The sequence below is a fragment of the Lingula anatina genome, chromosome 6 (genome assembly GCF_051362555.1).
Source record: "Lingula anatina isolate TDL-2025a chromosome 6, LinAna3.0, whole genome shotgun sequence".
Taxonomy (NCBI): Eukaryota; Metazoa; Brachiopoda; class Lingulata; order Lingulida; family Lingulidae; genus Lingula; species Lingula anatina.
The window spans coordinates 17,854,218-17,877,306 of record NC_141772.1 but is presented as its reverse complement, the minus strand read 5'-3'; the positions used below and the strand labels follow the sequence as shown (position 1 = coordinate 17,877,306).

The following is a 23,089-nucleotide window of genomic DNA, read 5'->3' as shown; positions in this document are numbered from 1 at the left end:
GTTTTCACTCTTTTTCGTTTTGTTCAGTCTTATTATGGTGAATCATACTTTTGTCACTGTACATGTCAAAATTTATTCTGATCACTGTGTATGAATGTATTGTGACTGTGTTTCTTTGTATTTATTTTGATTACTGTGTTTGTTGATGTTGTTACTGTTGATGTTTGTATTTATTGTGAGCACTGTTTATGTCAGTTTTGTCACTCTATTTGTTTGTAATCATTACTATTACTCTGCGTGATGGTGTTTTCACTGTATGTCTATGTGTCTGTTTATATTCTCTTTGCTGTGTCTATTCTGTATTGTTACTGAATGTGTTTGTACATTATGAGATGACTGTGTACAACTTCGTTTTCACTGTTTTTCGTTGTGTTCATTGTCATTAAGGTGAATGTTACTGTAGTCCCCGTACATTTGAAATTTTTTTACTCTTTTTCCTTGTGTTCATTCTTATTATGGTGAATGTCATTGTTGTCACTGTACATGTGAAATTTTTTTCTAATCACTGTGTTTCTGTTTTGTGACTGTGTTTGTTTGTATTTTTTTTTATTACTGTGTTTTTTGGTGTTGTAACTGTTGATGTTTGTATTTATTGTGAGCACTGTGTATGTCAGTTTTGTCACTCTATTTGTTTGTAATCATTACTATTATTGTGCATGATGGTGTTGTCACTATGTTTATGTGTCTGTTTATATTCTGTGTGCTGTGTCTATTCTGTATTGTTACTGAATGTGTTTGTACATTATGAGATGACTGTGTACAACTTTGTTTTCACTGTTTTTCGTTGTGTTCATTCTCATTACGGTAAATGTTACTGTTGTCACTGTACAAGTGAAATTTGTTTCTAATTACTGTGTTTGTCTGTATTTTTACTGTGTTTGTTTTTATTATTTTGGTTACTGCGCATGTTTGTGTTGTCACTGTTCGTGTTTGTATTTATTGTGAGCACTGTGTATGTCAGTTTTTTAACTCTATTTGTTTGTAATCATTAACATTACTCTGCATGATGATGTTGTCAATATATGTCTATGTGTCTGTTTATATGCTGTTTGCTGTTTCTATTCTGTATTGTTACTGAATGTGTTTGTTCATATCGAGATGACTGTTTACGATTTCGTTTTCACTCTTTTACCTTGTGTTCTTGTCATTAAGGTGAATGTTACTGTTGTCCCTGTACGTTTGAAATTTTTTTACTCTTTTTCCTTGTGTTCATTCTCATTATGGTGAATGTCATTGTTTTCACTGTACTTGTGAAATTTTTTTCTTATCACTGTGTTCCTGTTTTGTGACTGTGTTTGTTTGTATTTATTTTGATTACTGTGTTTGTTTGTGTTGTTACTGTTGATGTTTGTATTTATTGTGAGCACTGTGTATGTCAGTTTTGTCACTCTATTTGTTTGTAATCATTACTATTACTGTGTGTGATGGTGTTGTCACTGTATGTCTATGTGTCTGTTTATATGCTGTGTGCTGTTTCTATTCTGTATTGTTACTGAATGTGTTTGTTCATATCGAGATGACTGTTTACGATTTCGTTTTCACTCTTTTACCCTGTGTTCATTGTCATTAAGGTGAATGTTACTGTTGTCCCTTTATGTTTGAAATTTTTTTACTCTTTTTCCTTGTGTTCATTCTCATTATGGTGAATGTCATTGTTGTCACTACATGTGAAATTTTTTTCTAATCACTGTGTATGTCTGTTTTGTGACTGTTTTTGTTTGCATTTAATTTGATTACTGTGTTTGTTGCTGTTGTTACTGTTGATGTTTGTATTTATTGTGAGCACTGTGTATGTCAGTTTTGTCACTCACATTTGTTTGTAATCATTACTATTACTCTCCATGATGGTGTTGTCACTGTATGTCTATGTGTCTGTTTATATGCTGTTTGCTGTGTCTATTCTGTATTGTTACTGAATGAGTTTGTACATACTGTGATGACTGTATGCAGCTATGTTTTTTACATTTTTTCGTTGTGTTTGTTCTCATTATGTTGCACGTTACTGTTGTCATTGTACATTTAATTTTTTTTCTAATCATTGTGTATGTCTGTGTTTTGACTGTGCTTGTTTTTATTTATTTTGATTACTGTGCATGTTTGTTTTGTCACTGTTCGTGTTTGTATTTATTGTGAGCACTGTGTATGTCAGTTTTGTCACTCTATTTGTAGTCATTTTGATCATTGTGCATTTTAGCGTTGGCACTGTTTGTGTTTATATCTTTTGTCAGCAATGTGGATGTCAGTTTTGTCTGTTTATTTATTTTTAGTCATTATTTTAACTGTGCATGTTGGTATTGTTACTATTATTATAGTTTATATGTCTGTTTATACTCTTGATCACCGTTTCCATTCTGTATTGTCATTGAATGTGTTTGTATATATATTGTGATCACTGTGTACGACTGTAATCACCCGATTAATTTGTGTTTATTCTTGTTACTATGCATGGTTCTGTGGTCACTGGACATATTAAAATTTATTCTAATCACTGTGTATGTCTATATTGTGACTGTGTTTGTTTGTATTCATTTTGATTATTGTGCATGTTATTATCACTGTACCTGTTAATATTTATTTTGACCACTGTTTATGTCAGTTTTTTTTATGTTGATGTTTCTATTTATTGTGATCACTGTGTATGACTGTGTAATCACCCGATTAATTTGTGTTTATTCTTGTTACTATGCATGGTTGTGTGGTCACTATACATGTTAAAATTTATTCTGATCACTGTGTATGTCTGTATTGTGACTGTGTTTGTATGTAATCATTACTATTACTCTGTATGATGGTGTTGTCACTGTATCTCTATGTGTCTCTTTATATTCTGTCTGCTGTGTCTATTCTGTATTGTAACTGAAAGTGTTTGCACATTATGAGATAACTGTGTACAGCTTCGTTTTCACTCTTTTTCGTTGTGTTCATTCTTATTACAGTAAATGTTACTGTTGTCACTGTACAATTGAAATTTGTTTCTCATTACTGTTTTTGTCTGTATTTTTACTGTGTTTGTTTTTATTTATTTTGGTTACTGTGCATGTTTGTGTTGTCACTGTTCGTGTTTGTATTTATTTTGAGCACTGTGTATGTCAGTTTTGTCACTCTATTTGTTTGTTATCATTACTATTGCTCTGCATGATTGTGTTGTCAGTGTATCTCTGTGTCTCTTTATATTCTGTGTGCTGTGTCTATTCTGTATTGTTACTGAATGTGTTTGTACATTATGAGATGACTATGTACAACTTTGTTTTCACTGTTTTTCGTTGTGTTCATACGGCGAATGTTACTGTTGTCACTGTACATGTGAATTTTTTTTCTAATCGCTGTGTATGTCTGTTTTGTGACATTTTGTTTGCATTTATTTTGATTACTGTGTTTGTTGCTGTTGTTACTGTTGATGTTTGTATTTATTGTGAGCACTGTTTATGTCAGTTTTGTCACTCACATTTGTTTGTAATCATTACTATTACTCTCCATGATGGTGTTGTCACTGTATGTCTATGTGTCTGTTTATATGCTGTCTGCTGTCTATTCTGTATTGTTACTGAATATGTTTGTACATTATGAGATGACTGTACAACTTCGTTTTCATTCTTTTTTGTTTTGTTTAGTCTTATTATGGTCAATCTTACTTTTGTCACTGTACATGTCAAAATTTATTCTGATCACTGTGTATGAATGTATTGTGACTGTTTCTTTGTATTTATTTTTATTACTGTGTTTGTTGGTATAGTTACTGTTGATGTTTGTATTTATTGTGAGCACTGTTTATGTCAGTTTTGTCACTCTATTTGCTTGTAATCATTACTATTACTCTGCGTGATGGTGTTTTCACTGTATGTCTATGTGTCTGTTTATATTCTCTTTGCTGTGTCTATTCTGTATTGTTACTGAATGTGTTTGTACATTATGAGATGACTGTGTACAACTTTGTTTTCACTGTTTTTCGTTGTGTTCATTCTTATTACGGCAAATGTTACTGTTGTCACTGTACAAGTGAAATTTGTTTCTAATTACTGTATTTGTCTATATTTTTACTGTGTTTGTTTTAATTTATTCTTGTTACTATGCATGGTTGTGTGGTCACTGTACATGTTAAAATTTATTCTGATCACTGTGCATGTCTGTATTGTGACTGTGTTTCTATGTAATCATTACTATTTCTCTCTATGATTGTGTTGTCACTGTATCTCTGTGTCTCTTTATATTCTGTCTGCTGTGTCTATTCTGTATTGTTACTGAATGTGTTTGTACATTATGTGATGACTGTGTATAACTTTGTTTTCACTCTTTTTCCTTGTGTTCATTCTTATTACGGTAAATGTTACTGTTGTCACTGTACATGTGAAATTTTTTTCTAATCACTGTGTATGTCTGTTTTGTGACTGCATTTGTTTGTATTTATTTTGGTTACTGTGCATGTTTGTGTTGTCACTGTTCATGTTTGTATTTATTGTGAGCACTGTGTATGTCAGTTTTGTCACTCTATTTGTTTGCAATCATTACTATTACTCTGCATGATGGTGTTGTCACTGTATCTCTGTGTCTGTTTATATTCTGTTTGCTGTGTCTATTCTGTATTGTTACTGAATGAGTTTGTACATACTGTGCATGACTGTGTGCAGCTATGTTTTTTACATTTTTTCGTTGTGTTCGTTCTCATTATGTTGCAAATTACTGTTGTCACTGTACATTTGATATTTTTTCTAATCACTGTGTATGTCTGTGTTTTGACTGTGCTTGATTTTATTTATTTTGATTACTGTGCATGTTTGTGTTGTCACTGTTCGTGTTTGTATTTATTGTGAGCACTGTGTATGTCAGTTTTGTCACTCTATTTGTTTGTAGTCATTTTGAACACTTTGCATTTTAGCATTGGCACTGTTTGTGTTTATATCTATTGTCAGCAATGTGGATGTCATTTTTGTCTGTTTATTTCTTTTTAGTCAAAATTTTAACTGTGCATGTTGGTGATGTCACTGTCATTATAGTTTATGTGTCTGTTTATACTCTGATAACTGTTTCCATTCTGTATTGTCATTGAATGTGTTTGTATATATATTGTGATCACTGTGTATGACTGTGTAATCACCCGATTAATTTGTGTTTATTCTTGTTACCATGCATGGTTGTATGGTCACTGTACATGTTAAAATTTATTCTGATCACTCTGTATGTCTGTATTGTGACTGTTTGTTTGTATTCATTTTGATTATTGTGCATGTTATTATTGTCACTGTACATGTTAATATTTATTTTGACCACTGTTTATGTCAGTTTTTTTATGTTGATGTTTCTATTTATTGTGAGCACTGTGTATGTCAGTTTTTTTTTACTCTATTTGTTTGTTATCATTACCATTACTCTGCGTGATGCTGTTGTCACTTTGTCTATGTGTCTGTTTATATGCTGTTTGCTTTGTCTATTCTGTATTGTTACTGAATGTGTTTATATATATTGTGATAACTGTGTATAACTTTGTTTTCACTCTTTTTTCTTGTGTTCATTCCCATTAGGGTTAACGTTACTGTTGTCACTGTACACGTCAAATTTTTTCTAATTACTGTGTTTGTCTGTATTTTTACTGTGTTTGTTTTTATTTATTTTGGTTACTGTGCATGTTGGTGTTGTTACTGTTGATGTTTGTATTTATTGTGAGCACTGTGTATGTCAGTTTTGTCACTCTATTTGTTTGTAATCATTACTATTATACTCTGCGTGTTGGTGTTTTCATTGTATGTCTGTGTGTCTGTTTACATTCTCTTTGCTGTGTCTATTCTGTATTGTTACTGAATGTGTTTGTACATTATGAGATGACTGTGTACAACTTCGTTTTCACTGTTTTTCGTTGTGTTCATTCTTATTACGGCAAATGTTACTGTTGTCACTGTACAAGTGAAATTTGTTTCTAATTACTGTGTTTGTCTATATTTTTACTGTTTGTTTTAATTTATTCTTGTTACTATGCATGGTTGTGTGGTCACTGTACATGTTAAAATTTATTCTGATCACTGTGCATGTCTGTATTGTGACTGTGTTTCTTTGTATTTATTTTGATTACTGTGTTTGTTGGTGTTGTTACTGTTGATGTTTGTATTTATTGTGAGCACTGTTTATGTCAGTTTTGTCACTCTATTTGTTTGTAATCATTACTATTATACTTTGCGTGTTGGTGTTTTCATTGTATGTCTATGTGTCTGTTTATATTCTCTTTGCTGTGTCTATTCTGTATTGTTACTGAATGTGTTTGTACATTGTGAGATGACTGTGTACAACTTCGTTTTCACTGTTTTTCGTTGTGTTCATTCTTATTACGGCAAATGTTACTGTTGTCACTGTACAAGTGAAATTTGTTTCTAATTACTGTGTTTGTCTATATTTTTACTGTTTGTTTTAATTTATTCTTGTTACTATGCATGGTTGTGTGGTCACTGTACATGTTAAAATTTATTCTGATCACTGTGCATGCCTGTATTGTGACTGTGTTTCTTTGTATTTATTTTGATTACTGTGTTTGTTGGTGTTGTTACTGTTGATGTTTGTATTTATTGTGAGCACTGTTTATGTCAGTTTTGTCACTCTATTTGTTTGTAATCATTACTATTATACTCTGCGTGTTGGTGTTTTCATTGTATGTCTATGTGTCTGTTTATATTCTCTTTGCTGTGTCTATTCTGTATTGTTACTGAATGTGTTTGTACATTATGAGATGACTGTGTACAACTTCGTTTTCACTGTTTTTCGTTGTGTTCATTCTTATTACGGCAAATGTTACTGTTGTCACTGTACAAGTGAAATTTGTTTCTAATTACTGTGTTTGTCTATATTTTTACTGTGTTTGTTTTAATTTATTCTTGTTACTATGCATGGTTGTGTGGTCACTGTACATGTTAAAATTTATTCTGATCACTGTGCATGTCTGTATTGTGACTGTGTTTCTATGTAATCATTACTATTTCTCTGTATGATGGTGTTGTCACTGTATCTCTATGTGTCTCTTTATATTTTGTCTGCTATGTCTATTCTGTATTGTTACTGAATGTGTTTGTACATACTGTGATGACTGTGTGCAGCTATGTTTTTTACTTTTTTTCGTTGTGTTCGTTCTCATTGTGGTGCATGTTACTGTTTGTTAAGGTCCACTAAATGCATGTGATGAAATCACTCATTTACATATTATGTTTATACAGGAGACACTGACTATGGCTAATGAGGATGAATGTATGAATCAGATGAAGTTTGTAAAGGAACGTGATGCAGGTGAGGAAAATGATGGAAATGAACTCAGCAAGGACATTATGATTATAAAGGAACAAGAGGTAGAAAAGGGAACCGATTTCATGAAAGTGCAGAAATGTGAAATGTAAAGGGTATGTCGAGAAAGAACAAGAACAAGAGCCAGGATTGAAAACTGATGATGATGATGACAACAGATTAATTGAAAAAGAGAGTAGAATAGGTGAACTAAAGTATTATGAGAAACCTGATGTAGTTGAAAAGGCTTTAACAGATGATGTAAAGAATACAGATGAAGGACTTGATGATGATGATGACCCAAAGTATGTGGAGAAACATGGTGTAGATGAAAAGGCTGTAACGGATTATGTAAAGAATGCTGATGAAGGACTTAATGATGAACCGATGGAAATGGATTTTTCTAATTTCAAAGATACAGACAGAGACAAACTTACTGAAGTAGAGATGAAACAAAGTGCAGGTGAGGAGGTACTTAAAGCTGTAGAGAATGAAGATAAACAAGGTTCAGACAGAAAATGTTTATGAGAATGCAAAAGAATGGACAGATGTAAAATGGGAATTTCACAGAGACAACAAAAAGGTGCAGAGAAAGTTTATGGCAAAGAAACTAAAATGGACACCCGATTTTTTTTATTCAGTTAAAGGATAGTGCATCAGTTAGAGCTGTACTGTAGGTTCAGGGGATTTATAGATCTATATTTTACACTTGGCTCAGTATTTAATATTCTTGTTTCAATGTTTTAAGTAAAATTGCACCAAATGATTCATGACTTACATATTTGAAAATAATAACATAAATTGTGTTTACAGATAAGGTTAAATTGAATTATAAAGAATATGTGACAGTAGGTTTTTTTATTCAAAAATGGTAAATTTCCAACATGTAGGGAGATTCCCAAGATATGTATTATGGAAGAAAGAATACAGTTTCATGATATACCTGATACTGAATTGTTTAACTGATGAGATTTTAAATGTACAGTCCATTAGAAAAGCTGTTTAAACAATCTGTATGATAACTGGACATTTATCTCTGTCAAAATATTTTGGAAGCATAAAAATTCAAATTAAATTTCATTAGAATAATGACGTCTTTGTACAGCAATGGAATAGACAACGAACTGAATTTATTACAATTGTTAGTAAAAGTAATGATATCTATTTTAATTTTTTTTTTTTTAATTGAATCATGAGATAGATATTTTGTATAAGTATTTAGCTGTTTAAATTTTATCTTTGAGTATGCTGTGGAATCTTTATTTCAAAAAATTATGTAACCATAATTTTTTTTGTGGAAAAAGAAGGAACATGTTAAGGTCCACTAAATGCATGTGATGAAATCACTCATTTACATATTATGTTTATACAGTCAGTCAGCATATTATCATTCACCTTGCTTCAGTCTTGAATGAAATAACTTAAAAGTAGAAGCTCTCGCTTGTTATCTATTGCATTGCAATTAGTATTTAAATGAGTTGCTGCCACTGTGGCATGCAGATAGATTCCCTGTAGATAATGTGTATAAATGCTGAATGTTGGGACCTAATAAAGACTTTTAGACTTGGAACTGAATATGCGAGTCTGGTTATATTCCCTCTCCCATGCATCAGTGAAAGGCAAAATATTAGAAAAACCTGGGTAGGGTGGAACATAGACCCCTACATGTTGTCACTGTACATTTGATATTTTTTCTAATCACTGTGTATGTCTGTGTTTTGCCTGTGCTTGTTTTTATTTATTTTGGTTACTGTGCATGTTTGTGTTGTCACTGTTCGTGTTTGTATTTATTGTGAGCACTGTGTATGTCAGTTTTGTCACTCTATTTGTTTGTAATCATTACTATTACTCTGCATGATGGTGTTGTCACTGTATCTCTATGTGTCTCTTTATATTCTGTCTGCTGTGTCTATTCTGTATTGTTACTGAATATGTTTGTACATTATGAGATGACTATGTACAACTTCGTTTTCACTCTTTTTCGTTTTGTTCAGTCTTATTATGGTGAATCATACTTTTGTCACTGTACATGTCAAAATTTATTCTGATCACTGTGTATGAATGTATTGTGACTGTGTTTCTTTGTATTTATTTTGATTACTGTGTTTGTTGATGTTGTTACTGTTGATGTTTGTATTTATTGTGAGCACTGTTTATGTCAGTTTTGTCACTCTATTTGTTTGTAATCATTACTATTACTCTGCGTGATGGTGTTTTCACTGTATGTCTATGTGTCTTTTTATATTCTCTTTGCTGTGTCTATTCTGTATTGTTACTGAATGTGTTTGTACATTATGAGATGACTGTGTACAACTTCGTTTTCACTGTTTTTCGTTGTGTTCATTGTCATTAAGGTGAATGTTACTGTAGTCCCCGTACATTTGAAATTTTTTTACTCTTTTTCCTTGTGTTCATTCTTATTATGGTGAATGTCATTGTTGTCCCTGTACATGTGAAATTTTTTTCTAATCACTGTGTTTCTGTTTTGTGACTGTGTTTGTTTGTATTTTTTTTTATTACTGTGTTTGTTGGTGTTGTAACTGTTGATGTTTGTATTTATTGTGAGCACTGTGTATGTCAGTTTTGTCACTATTTGTTTGTAATCATTACTATTTTTGTGCATGATGGTGTTTTCACTATGTTTATGTGTCTGTTTATATTCTGTGTGCTGTGTCTATTCTGTATTGTTACTGAATGTGTTTGTACATTATGAGATGACTGTGTACAACTTTGTTTTCACTGTTTTTCGTTGTGTTCATTCTCATTACGGTAAATGTTACTGTTGTCACTGTACAAGTGAAATTTGTTTCTAATTACTGTGTTTGTCTGTATTTTTACTGTGTTTGTTTTTATTATTTTGGTTACTGCGCATGTTTGTGTTGTCACTGTTCGTGTTTGTATTTATTGTGAGCACTGTGTATGTCAGTTTTTTAACTCTATTTGTTTGTAATCATTACCATTACACTGCATGATGATGTTGACAATATATGTCTATGTGTCTGTTTATATGCTGTTTGCTGTTTCTATTCTGTATTGTTACTGAATGTGTTTGTTCATATCGAGATGACTGTTTACGATTTCGTTTTCACTCTTTTACCTTGTGTTGTTGTCATTAAGGTGAATGTTACTGTTGTCCCTGTACGTTTGAAATTTTTTTACTCTTTTTCCTTGTGTTCATTCTCATTATGGTGAATGTCATTGTTTTCACTGTACTTGTGAAATTTTTTTCTAATCACTGTGTTCCTGTTTTGTGACTGTGTTTCTTTGTATTTATTTTGATTACTGTGTTTGTTGGTGTTGTTACTGTTGATGTTTGTATTTATTGTGAGCACTGTGTATGTCAGTTTTGTCACTCTATTTGTTTGTAATCATTACTATTACTGTGTGTGATGGTGTTGTCACTGTATGTCTATGTGTCTGTTTATATGCTGTGTGCTGTTTCTATTCTGTATTGTTACTGAATGTGTTTGTTCATATCGAGATGACTGTTTACGATTTCGTTTTCACTCTTTTACCTTGTGTTCATTGTCATTAAGGTGAATGTTACTGTTGTCCCTTTATGTTTGAAATTTTTTTACTCTTTTTCCTTGTGTTCATTCTCATTATGGTGAATGTTATTGTTGTCACTACATGTGAATTTTTTTTCTAATCACTGTGTATGTCTGTTTTGTGACTGTTTTTGTTTGCATTTAATTTGATTACTGTGTTTGTTGCTGTTGTTACTGATGATGTTTGTATTTATTGTGAGCACTGTGTATGTCAGTTTTGTCACTCTTATTTGTTTGTAATCATTACTATTACTCTCCATGATGGTGTTGTCACTGTATGTCTATGTGTCTGTTTATATGCTGTTTGCTGTGTCTATTCTGTATTGTTACTGAATGAGTTTGTACATACTGTGATGACTGTGTGCAGCTATGTTTTTTACATTTTTTCGTTGTGTTTGTTCTCATTATGTGGCACGTTACTGTTGTCATTGTACATTTAATTTTTTTTCTAATCATTGTGTATGTCTGTGTTTTGACTGTGCTTGTTTTTATTTATTTTGATTACTGTGCATGTTTGTTTTGTCACTGTTCGTGTTTGTATTTATTGTGAGCAATGTGTATGTCAGTTTTGTCACTCTATTTGTAGTCATTTTGATCATTGTGCATTTTAGCGTTGGCACTGTTTGTGTTTATATCTATTGTCAGCAATGTGGATGTCAGTTTTGTCTGTTTATTTAGTTTTAGTCATTATTTTAACTGTGCATGTTGGTATTGTTACTATTATTATAGTTTATGTGTCTGTTTATACTCTGATCACTGTTTCCATTCTGTATTGTCATTGAATGTGTTTGTATATATATTGTGATCACTGTGTATGACTGTATAATCACCCGATTAATTTGTGTTTATTCTTGTTACTATGCATGGTTCTGTGGTCACTGGACATATTAAAATTTATTCTAATCACTGTGTATGTCTGTATTGTGACTGTGTTTGTTTGTATTCATTTTGATTATTGTGCATGTTATTATCACTGTACCTGTTAATATTTATTTTGACCACTGTTTATGTCAGTTTTTTTATGTTGATGTTTCTATTTATTGTGATCACTGTGTATGACTGTGTAATCACCCGATTAATTTGTGTTTATTCTTGTTACTATGCATGGTTGTGTGGTCACTATACATGTTAAAATTTATTCTGATCACTGTGTATGTCTGTATTGTGACTGTGTTTGTATGTAATCATTACTATTACTCTGTATGATGGTGTTGTCACTGTATCTCTGTGTCTCTTTATATTCTGTCTGCTGTGTCTATTCTGTATTGTAACTGAAAGTGTTTGCACATTATGAGATAACTGTGTACAGCTTCGTTTTCACTCTTTTTCGTTGTGTTCATTCTTATTACAGTAAATGTTATTGTTGTCACTGTAAAAGTGAAATTTGTTTCTAATTACTGTTTTTGTCTGTATTTTTACTGTGTTTGTTTTTATTTATTTTGGTTACTGTGCATGTTTGTGTTGTCACTGTTCGTGTTTGTATTTATTTTGAGCACTGTGTATGTCAGTTTTGTCACTCTATTTGTTTGTTATCATTACTATTGCTCTGCATGATTGTGTTGTCAGTGTATCTCTGTGTCTCTTTATATTCTGTGTGCTGTGTCTATTCTGTATTGTTACTGAATGTGTTTGTACATTATGAGATGACTATGTACAACTTCGTTTTCACTGTTTTTCGTTGTGTTCATACGGTGAATGTTACTGTTGTCACTGTACATGTGAATTTTTTTCCTAATCGCTGTGTATGTCTGTTTTGTGACATTTTGTTTGCATTTATTTTGATTACTGTGTTTGTTGCTGTTGTTACTGTTGATGTTTGTATTTATTGTGAGCACTGTTTATGTGTTTGTTGGTGTTGTTACTGTTGATGTTTGTATTTATTGTGAGCACTGTTTATGTCAGTTTTGTCACTCTATTTGTTTGTAATCATTACTATTATACTCTGCGTGATGGTGTTTTCACTGTATGTCTATGTGTCTGTTTATATTCTCTTTGCTGTGTCTATTCTGTATTGTTTACTGAATGTGTTTGTACATTATGAGATGACTGTGTACAACTTCATTTTCACTGTTTTTCGTTGTGTTCATTCTTATTACGGTAAATGTTACTGTTGTCACTGTTCATGTGAAATTTTTTTCTAATCACTGTGTATGTCTGTTTTGTGACTGCATTTGTTTGTATTTATTTTGGTTACTGTGCATGTTTGTGTTGTCACTGTTCGTGTTTGTATTTATTGTGAGCACTGTGTATGTCAGTTTTGTCACTCTGTTTGTAATCATTACTATTACTCTGCATGATGGTGTTGTCAGTGTATCTCTGTGTCTCTTATATTCTCTTTGCTGTGTCTATTCTGTATTGTTACTGAATGTGTTTGTACATTATGAGATGACTGTGTACAACTTCATTTTCACTGTTTTTCGTTGTGTTCATTCTTATTACGGCAAATGTTACTGTTGTCACTGTACAAGTGAAATTTGTTTCTAATTACTGTGTTTGTCTATATTTTTACTGTGTTTGTTTTAATTTATTCTTGTTACTATGCATGGTTGAGTGGTCACTGTACATGTTAAAATTTATTCTGATCACTGTGCATGTCTGTATTGTGACTGTTTCTATGTAATCATTACTATTTCTCTGTATGATGGTGTTGTGACTGTATCTCTGTGTCTCTTTATATTGTCTACTGTGTCTATTCTTTATCGTTACTGAATGTGTTTGTACATTATGAGATGACTGTGTACAACTTCGTTTTCACTCTTTTTCGTTGTGTTCATTCTTATTACGGTAAATGTTTCTGTTGTCACTGTACATGTGAAATTTGTTTCTAATTACTGTGTTTGTCTGTATTTTTACTGTGTTTGTATTATTTATTTTGGTTACTGTGCATGTTTGTGTTGTCACTGTTCGTGTTTGTATTTATTTTGAGCACTGTGTATGTCAGTTTTGTCACTCTATTTGTTTGTAATCATTACTATTACTCTGCACGATTGTGTTGTCAGTGTATCTCTGAGTCTCTTTATATTCTGTGTGCTGTGTCTATTCTGTATTGTTACTGAATGTGTTTGTACATTATGAGATGACTGTGTACAACTTCGTTTTCACTGTTTTTCGTTGTGTTCATTCTTATTACGGTGAATGTTACTGTTCTCACTGTACATGTGAATTTTTTTTCTAATCGCTGTGTATGTCTGTTTTGTGACTTTTTGCTTGCATTTATTTTTATTACTGTGTTTGTTGCTGTTGTTACTGTTGATGTTTGTATTTATTGTGAGCACTGTTTATGTCAGTTTTGTCACTCTATTTGTTTGTAATCATTATTATTACTCTGCATGATGGTGTTGTCACTGTATCTCTATGTGTCTCTTTATATTCTGTCTGCTGTGTCTATTCTGTATTGTTACTGAATATGTTTGTACATTATGAGATGACTGTGTACAACTTCGTTTTCACTCTTTTTCGTTTTGTTCAGTCTTATTATGGTGAATCTTACTTTTGTCACTGTACATGTCAAAATTTATTCTGATCACTGTGTATGAATGTATTGTGACTGTGTTTCTTTGTATTTATTTTGGTTACTGTGTTTGTTGATGTTGTTACTGTTGATGTTTGTATTTATTGTGAGCACTGTTTATGTCAGTTTTGTCACTCTAATTGTTTGAAATCATTACTATTACTCTGCGTGATGGTGTTTTCACTGTATGTCTATGTGTCTGTTTATATTCTCTTTGCTGTGTCTATTCTGTATTGTTACTGAATGTGTTTGTACATTATGAGATGACTGTGTACAACTTCGTTTTCACTGTTTTTCGTTGTGTTCATTGTCATTAAGGTGAATGTTACTGTAGTCCCCGTACATTTGAAATTTTTTTACTCTTTTTCCTTGTGTTCATTCTTATTATGGTGAATGTCATTGTTGTCACTGTACATGTAAAATTTTTTTCTAATCACTGTGTTTCTGTTTTGTGACTGTGTTTGTTTGTATTTTTTTTTATTACTGTGTTTGTTGGTGTTGTAACTGTTGATGTTTGTATTTATTGTGAGCACTGTGTATGTCAGTTTTGTCACTCTATTTGTTTGTAATCATTACTATTATTGTGCATGATGGTGTTGTCACTATGTTTATGTGTCTGTTTATATTCTGTGTGCTGTGTCTATTCTGTATTGTTACTGAATGTGTTTGTACATTATGAGATGACTGTGTACAACTTTGTTTTCACTGTTTTTCGTTGTGTTCATTCTCATTACGGTAAATGTTACTGTTGTCACTGTACAAGTGAAATTTGTTTCTAATTACTGTGTTTGTCTGTATTTTTACTGTGTTTGTTTTTATTATTTTGGTTACTGCGCATGTTTGTGTTGTCACTGTTCGTGTTTGTATTTATTGTGAGCACTGTGTATGTCAGTTTTTTAACTCTATTTGTTTGTAATCATTACCATTACTCTGCATGATGATGTTGTCAATATATGTCTATGTGTCTGTTTATATGCTGTTTGCTGTTTCTATTCTGTATTGTTACTGAATGTGTTTGTTCATATCGAGATGACTGTTTACGATTTCGTTTTCACTCTTTTACCTTGTGTTCTTGTCATTAAGGTGAATGTTACTGTTGTCCCTGTATGTTTGAAATTTTTTTACTCTTTTTCCTTGTGTTCATTCTCATTATGGTGAATGTCATTGTTTTCACTGTACTTGTGAAATTTTTTTCTAATCACTGTGTTCCTGTTTTGTGACTGTGTTTGTTTGTATTTATTTTGATTACTGTGTTTGTTGGTGTTGTTACTGTTGATGTTTGTATTTATTGTGAGCACTGTGTATGTCAGTTTTGTCACTCTATTTGTTTGTAATCATTACTATTACTGTGTGTGATGGTGTTGTCACTGTATGTCTATGTGTCTGTTTATATGCTGTGTGCTGTTTCTATTCTGTATTGTTACTGAATGTGTTTGTTCATATCGAGATGACTGTTTACGATTTCGTTTTCACTCTTTTACCTTGTGTTCATTGTCATTAAGGTGAATGTTACTGTTGTCCCTTTATGTTTGAAATTTTTTTACTCTTTTTCCTTGTGTTCATTCTCATTATGGTGAATGTCATTGTTGTCACTACATGTGAAATTTTTTTCTAATCACTGTGTATGTCTGTTTTGTGACTGTTTTTGTTTGCATTTAATTTGATTACTGTGTTTGTTGCTGTTGTTACTGATGATGTTTGTATTTATTGTGAGCACTGTGTATGTCAGTTTTGTCACTCTTATTTGTTTGTAATCATTACTATTACTCTCCATGATGGTGTTGTCACTGTATGTCTATGTGTCTGTTTATATGCTGTTTGCTGTGTCTATTCTGTATTGTTACTGAATGAGTTTGTACATACTGTGATGACTGTGTGCAGCTATGTTTTTTACATTTTTTCGTTGTGTTTGTTCTCATTATGTGGCACGTTACTGTTGTCATTGTACATTTAATTTTTTTTCTAATCATTGTGTATGTCTGTGTTTTGACTGTGCTTGTTTTTATTTATTTTGATTACTGTGCATGTTTGTTTTGTCACTGTTCGTGTTTGTATTTATTGTGAGCAATGTGTATGTCAGTTTTGTCACTCTATTTGTAGTCATTTTGATCATTGTGCATTTTAGCGTTGGCACTGTTTGTGTTTATATCTATTGTCAGCAATGTGGATGTCAGTTTTGTCTGTTTATTTATTTTTAGTCATTATTTTAACTGTGCATGTTGGTATTGTTACTATTATTATAGTTTATGTGTCTGTTTATACTCTGATCACTGTTTCCATTCTGTATTGTCATTGAATGTGTTTGTATATATATTGTGATCACTGTGTATGACTGTGTAATCACCCGATTAATTTGTGTTTATTCTTGTTACTATGCATGGTTCTGTGGTCACTGGACATATTAAAATTTATTCTAATCACTGTGTATGTCTGTATTGTGACTGTGTTTGTTTGTATTCATTTTGATTATTGTGCATGTTATTATCACTGTACCTGTTAATATTTATTTTTATGTAGCCAAATGTTAACAAGCACAACGAAGCTCTGTTTTTGCTCCAAAGTAAATAAGAAAAGTCCATATGATTGATAATTGTCATTTATTAATGACGAAGCTAATAAAATACGTAGTTACAAAACTGGGGAGATAATATAACATCTCCCCAACTATATAAGTGCCATAATATAAAATTAATAAAGTGTAATAAGTGTTACCAAATTAATGAAGAAAATTATAAGTAATAACAACAGCTTAAGGAGCAAAAAGTTGGCACAAATAAAAATAAAAAGGCCATAAGATGTGAGAGAAGCTCACATCCCCGCCAACCGAGGAGTGCTTGTTAAAGATTGGAATGATAAACCACATTCGATCTGACATCTGAACTATGTGCTACTAAATAAAAATTTAGTGTGTAACTGCAAATCCACATCCTAGAAAGAAAAGGTACAGTTGATTGGGGGGAAGGAATAGAAACTGGCAACCATGAATAAAAATAGGGGAGCCCAATAGGGTAAAAGGTAATAAAATGGTGACCCATCCCGTTAACATTTTTTTTTTTTTTTTTTTTTTAACATAAAATACAAAAAAATTATGAAAAACAAGACCGTCTATATCTCTAAAGGAGAAACTACATGTCCAGGTGTAAATAAGTGGACACACATACATAGATAAATACATATAGATATATATGCTTACAGGTTAAAAGAATTAATGCGGATATATTTTTGCATGGCGTTGGAATGCCAACGACCAAGTGTTTGAATAAGGGATTCGGAATATCCCAATTGGGCAGCATACGTGGCTGCCCCAATCCGAAAGCTATGGCCTTTATAACGGCTGATATCCAATCCCGCAAAAGCAAGGGCTTTAGATAATTCTGAGGTAACATATGAATAAGTGACCGGCGCTCCATCAATAAACTGAAAGAAAGGACCAAAAGTATGCGTAAACATTTTTTGATAATGTATCAAGGCTTGAACCGGGCAAAGTACAGGGTGAGATGTACCTGTCAGAATGATAGTTAAGGGTTCATTTCCCTTCTGAGTTTTATGATGCCGGAAGGTTAAATGGGCTTTTGGGGGATCTGTGACTAAATGAAAGGATACGTCTTGAACTTGGAGCACCTGTGACGATTCATTGCGTGTTTTAACTGTGATTTCTCCCAAGCGAAGAAAGGCATGAAAACTGACTAAAAAAATAGCTTTCAATAGTATTCGATTGATGGCCGAAGGCACCGTTTTTTCCATAGAAAAGACGATTTTTAATAAAATATCTCTAGTAATGGGTAAGCGGGCGTCCTTGGAAGGGAGCACTTTGTGACACCCCTGTAACAATTTCCGCACTAGAAACAATTGAGTAGGGTCAAACACATTCATTAATTTGTGTAGGTAGCTAATAGCTGAAATGTGAGATACAATAGAGCTAGCACTATATTGTTGTTCGTAAAGAAACCCAATAAAATTACAAATGTCTTGTAGAGTCAATGGCAAAGTAGAGGAGGTAGGGTTATTGTAAAGGAAAAGCCTCCAGGAACGCTTGTAAGCTGTTCGTGTACCCTCTGACAATGAAGCTTGCAAAAGTAGTTGAGTGGTGGGAGTCAAAGCCGCAACAAGTGATGGGGAATGGGAGTCGGTTCTAGGTCCAAAAGTGGGAATGTGACCCTCGCCTCCTGAAATTGAGAGCCCGAAAGTTTGTCTGCAACAACGTTACATTTACCAGGAATGTGTTTGGCTTTAAAGAGAATATTATGCGTTAAACATACCAAAACTAAACGCCGAATCAAACACATAACTAACTTATCTTTACTAGACTGTTTGTTGATAATATGTACAACAGCCAGGTTGTCTGAAAGGAAAAGAATCTTCTTATTGATCAGCTGAGATTTCCAAATTTCCAAAGCAATAACAATAGGAAACAGTTCTTTGACTGTGATATGCCAAAGTGCAGCTACCTCATCCCATTCATTAAAGAACCAATGACAGCCAAAGACCGCCGCATAACCTATCGACCCCGAGGCATCTGTGAACAAGTGTAAGGTATCAGACGATTGCCAAGACGATGGTAGCAAGACTGATTTTCCATTAAAGTGACGTAAAAAATGAAGCCACATGCCTAGGTCCGCTCGTGCTTCACTATTGAGTCGAATATAATGACGCGGGCGCCTAACACCCAGAGTTAAATCAATTAAGCGGCGTAAGAAAGCTCTGCCCGGTACTACAACTGAGCAGGCAAAGTTTAAAAGACCGATAAGAGATTGTAATTCTTTCAATTGTACCTTTCTTCTGGAAGAAAGCTGGGAAACTAAAACACAACACTTGTTCAATTTGTCCTGTGGCAAACGACTTACCATTTGCAGTGAATCTATTTCGATGCCGTAAATAGTTGAACAAGTGGTTGGAGTAAATGTTTTCTTTGCATTAATGGGAATGTTAATCCGTTTGCATAAGGCAAGAAAATTTTGTAAATCAACCTGACACTTATTGGACATGGGTGGTCCAATGAAACAGAAATCATCCAGTATATGGGACATGGCCGAGGCATGAAATTTTTCCAACATAATCCATTGTAGAGCTGTACTCAGTGATTCAAATATTTGGCACGAACAGCTGGCACCCATGGGCAAACATTTCTCATAATAAAATAAACCATTCCAAGAGAATGGGAATATTAGAAGTAACCGAGTCCAGGTGGGGATAGGAAAGGTCGTGAATAACACGGAATTTTTGAGGCTCAGATTTAGGAATAACGTGTAATGGTGAACATTTAAAATCTGTAAGAGGGGGAGTAAAAAATGGGCCAGCAATCCGCCCAGAAGATAAACCCGATTCAATGTAATCCAAAATCGCACCAGGATGAGCACGTGCTGATAAATGATTATGAGGAGTGTGAATACTAGGAGTAGCGGTGCAATGTAGGCGGAAACCCTTGGAAATACCATTGATGAGAAAAATAACCTTATGAGGATCATAACCTTGAAGTTCCAGCTGTAACTGGGTATGGTTTATTGGAGTTGGGAGACAATTTTGTGGGCGGAGACTGCAACTGGGCAGGGTGGGTGCGGCATTTGATTCTAGGATGTGATCCCTGGCAGTGCTGGCAACAGTGCTTATATTTGCATGGACTAGTGACACATTTTTCCCCCCGATTAAAGGCAAAACAGACGCCTTGACGAAATGGACGTAGAAAAGGGGGAGAAACATTCATGGTTGCCACTTTTAACCGTAACTCGGGGATAACTTTTTCCCACGGGACCAGTGATGTTGCTCGTAATTTGCGAAAGGCGTCATCATAAATACGCCAAGCATTAGCATTGGGAAGCTTACTTAAAGGGATAATAACTCTTTGTTTTGGCCAAAAAATTAATTTTCCTGGAGTAAACAACAATTTTCCCATATTTACCAATGGTTAATGAATCCATTTCTACATTCAAAGTTAGTCCCTGGTTTTTTTCTAGAAAGTTTGGTTTTTTGTTAAAATCTCTTAAGAGATTATAACAGAGTATAGCCATCAATGGAGGTCACGTGGTCTAAAGACAAGCTCAGATATCAGAATAATAGCTATAACTGCAGTTTTTGTGGTACAAAAGAATATATTATATTTCTATGAGTTGTTCACAATGTTTTGATTGTGAAATATAGATCTTATACGAAGAGTTATTATCCCTTTAATTCTCTAATAGTTGAACCGTACTTAAGTAAGTTCACAGACTCGTTTGGAAATTTTTGTAAGAAAATCGCTGAAAAGACAAAAAAGGCATCCGTCCATTGGTAAAGCGTAATCGGCGATTTCTGCGAGGGCATATGGATCACTTCAAATTTCATTGGCTGGACCTTGATAGCGAAATCATCATTATGGTTGGAGGGAAGAAGGAGCCGGAAATCTATAAACTCATTGTTCCAAATCTTTTGCTTCAATTTGGGTGGAATTAAAGCTCCTAAAGGAATGCCATCAGTTAAATCTACAGGTAGAGCTGAAGTGGCATGACTCTCACCTGTGAAAACATTGTCGATCAGACCACTGATACTGTGTATCTGCTGTTGAACATGAGCCTCTTGAAGGGAGGGGTCGGAAGAAGAAGCGCTCGACATCTCTGTGTTTGATGCAGTTTGGTGAGCAATAATACGCTGTGCCAACAAATCATAGTCGATAACAGGTGTAGTAGAGGTCGATTCCGTCTCTGAAGTAGGTGCGGCGGTGGGTCTCGGCCTCTTGCTTCTAGTAGCAGTTGATGCCGCAGCCGGTCGTCGTATGCTGGAAACTGAGCGCGCATTGGAGACACCCGACATCCTCGGCCGCCTACTCCTCCCGGGAGTGGCCTTGGGAGGCATAGTAACTAAAGACAAAGGAAACTAATAAGGTCACACTAAGGCAACTGAATGTACATATGACATAATCAAAAAGAAAATTCTTCGGGCCAGGTAAATAAAGTAAACGGCATCTACCCACAAATAGCCTGAGTAGATATGCCATAAGCCATAGTTTTATTAAAAGTGTAACAAAAAAATATATATATTATATTTCCTAGTCCGCCGCCAGAGCCTATCCAAGCAGGCAACAGCCTCAGCTCAGCCTTGCATTTGAAAACAGGGATATCCGGTAAAAATTGACTAGACAAACACACAAACAGCTGGGTGACTCCCCAAAAACCAGGAGTATAACAACTCCCCAAAATAAAAACCTAGTATACCAGATACCACACAGGGCTCTCACTACTAGGCAAACAATTAAAAAACCTGGGAAATACACCCAGGACCTAGTATACCAGATACCACACAGGGCTCTCACTACTAGGCAATCAATTAAACACCTGGGAAATACTCCCAGAGCCTAGTATACCAGATACCACACAGGGCTCTCACTACTAGGCAAACAATTAAACACCTGGGAAAAACTCCCAGAACCTAGTATACCAGATACCACACAGGGCTCTCACTACTAGGCAAACAATTAAACACCTGGGAAATACACCCAGAACAAGTAAACAACGGGGAAGTACACCCAAAACAAAGAGCATAACAACTCCAAAAATGCATGTAGCCTAGTCGACCAGAAACCCATAAAAACACGGCACCTGGTAATGCGGACACAGAAACAATATGAAGACAGAAACGTACAGATTACGGCATGTCAACGACAGCCGAAAATGTAAAAACAGCGGAATTCCTGGCCCGGTAAAAATATCAATATGAATAAAATAGCTACACACAAAGAGGAAAACAAAAATTGAAGAATAACACGATAAAGTGACATCTAAACAAATTAATTAACAACTGCAGCACATGACAGACTATAAATCTGATTATTAGAACACGTGAATAAGGGGGAAATGAAGATAATATAAAATTACTGGCCTGTGTATGATCCAAGAACTTGAAGTTGAAGTCTCCCAAATAAAAGGAAACAGCCATCGCCGAAACTTGATAACAAAACTGGTGGCTTGGAAAAACAGAATAATATCCGAAGAAAATACAGTCACCAAGTATCAAGAAACTGGCCGTCCCCAAATCTTGAAATCACAAAAGTTGATGGCTGGTAACCAATGTAAAATTAAAATAAAGAAACGCAAGAAATTATAATACTGTGAAGCTGCTGAAATTGCGTGTACATATCATCGCAGCTAAAAGGCTGAATGACTTCTCGCTGATGCAGCTCGCAAGAAGTAGTTTCCTAAAACTCATATAAAATTAACTGTGTGCCTGGATACACAGCAGCTAAGACAATTTGACCCTGGACATCTGTTATCACCTTGCCTTGGTCAACTACTTAAGATCAAAATGTGCAGACACAAGACCTAAACCCAGACTACTTCCTATAAACAAAGCGTAGATGGATTACCAACAAAGCTATTACCACCACTAAAAACAAACCATTTCCTACATAAATACAATTAATTATCTTAATTGTAGTTTGACCACTGTTTATGTCAGTTTTTTTATGTTGATGTTTCTATTTATTGTGATCACTGTGTATGACTGTGTAATCACCCGATTAATTTGTGTTTATTCTTGTTACTATGCATGGTTGTGTGGTCACTATACATGTTAAAATTTATTCTGATCACTGTGTATGTCTGTATTGTGACTGTGTTTGTATGTAATCATTACTATTACTCTGTATGATGGTGTTGTCACTGTATCTCTATGTGTCTCTTTATATTCTGTCTGCTGTGTCTATTCTGTATTGTAACTGAAAGTGTTTGCACATTATGAGATAACTGTGTACAGCTTCGTTTTCACTCTTTTTCGTTGTGTTCATTCTTATTACAGTAAATGTTACTGT

The 23,089-nt window shown here is 33.8% G+C and overlaps 1 protein-coding gene across 1 annotated transcript; it reads right to left on the bottom strand.

Moving 5' to 3' along the window:
- Window positions 1-16,830: 16,830 nt before the first annotated feature.
- On the bottom strand, window positions 16,831-22,713 carry LOC147761279 (uncharacterized). The gene is made up of 2 exons (XM_087015841.1): window positions 20,802-22,713; window positions 16,831-18,479 (listed from the first exon to the last, which is right to left on the bottom strand). Exons 1-2 carry the CDS (start codon window positions 21,136-21,138, stop codon window positions 17,503-17,505), a joined length of 1,314 nt encoding a protein of 437 aa, XP_086871967.1. The 5' UTR covers window positions 21,139-22,713; the 3' UTR covers window positions 16,831-17,502.
- Window positions 22,714-23,089: the final 376 nt, after the last annotated feature.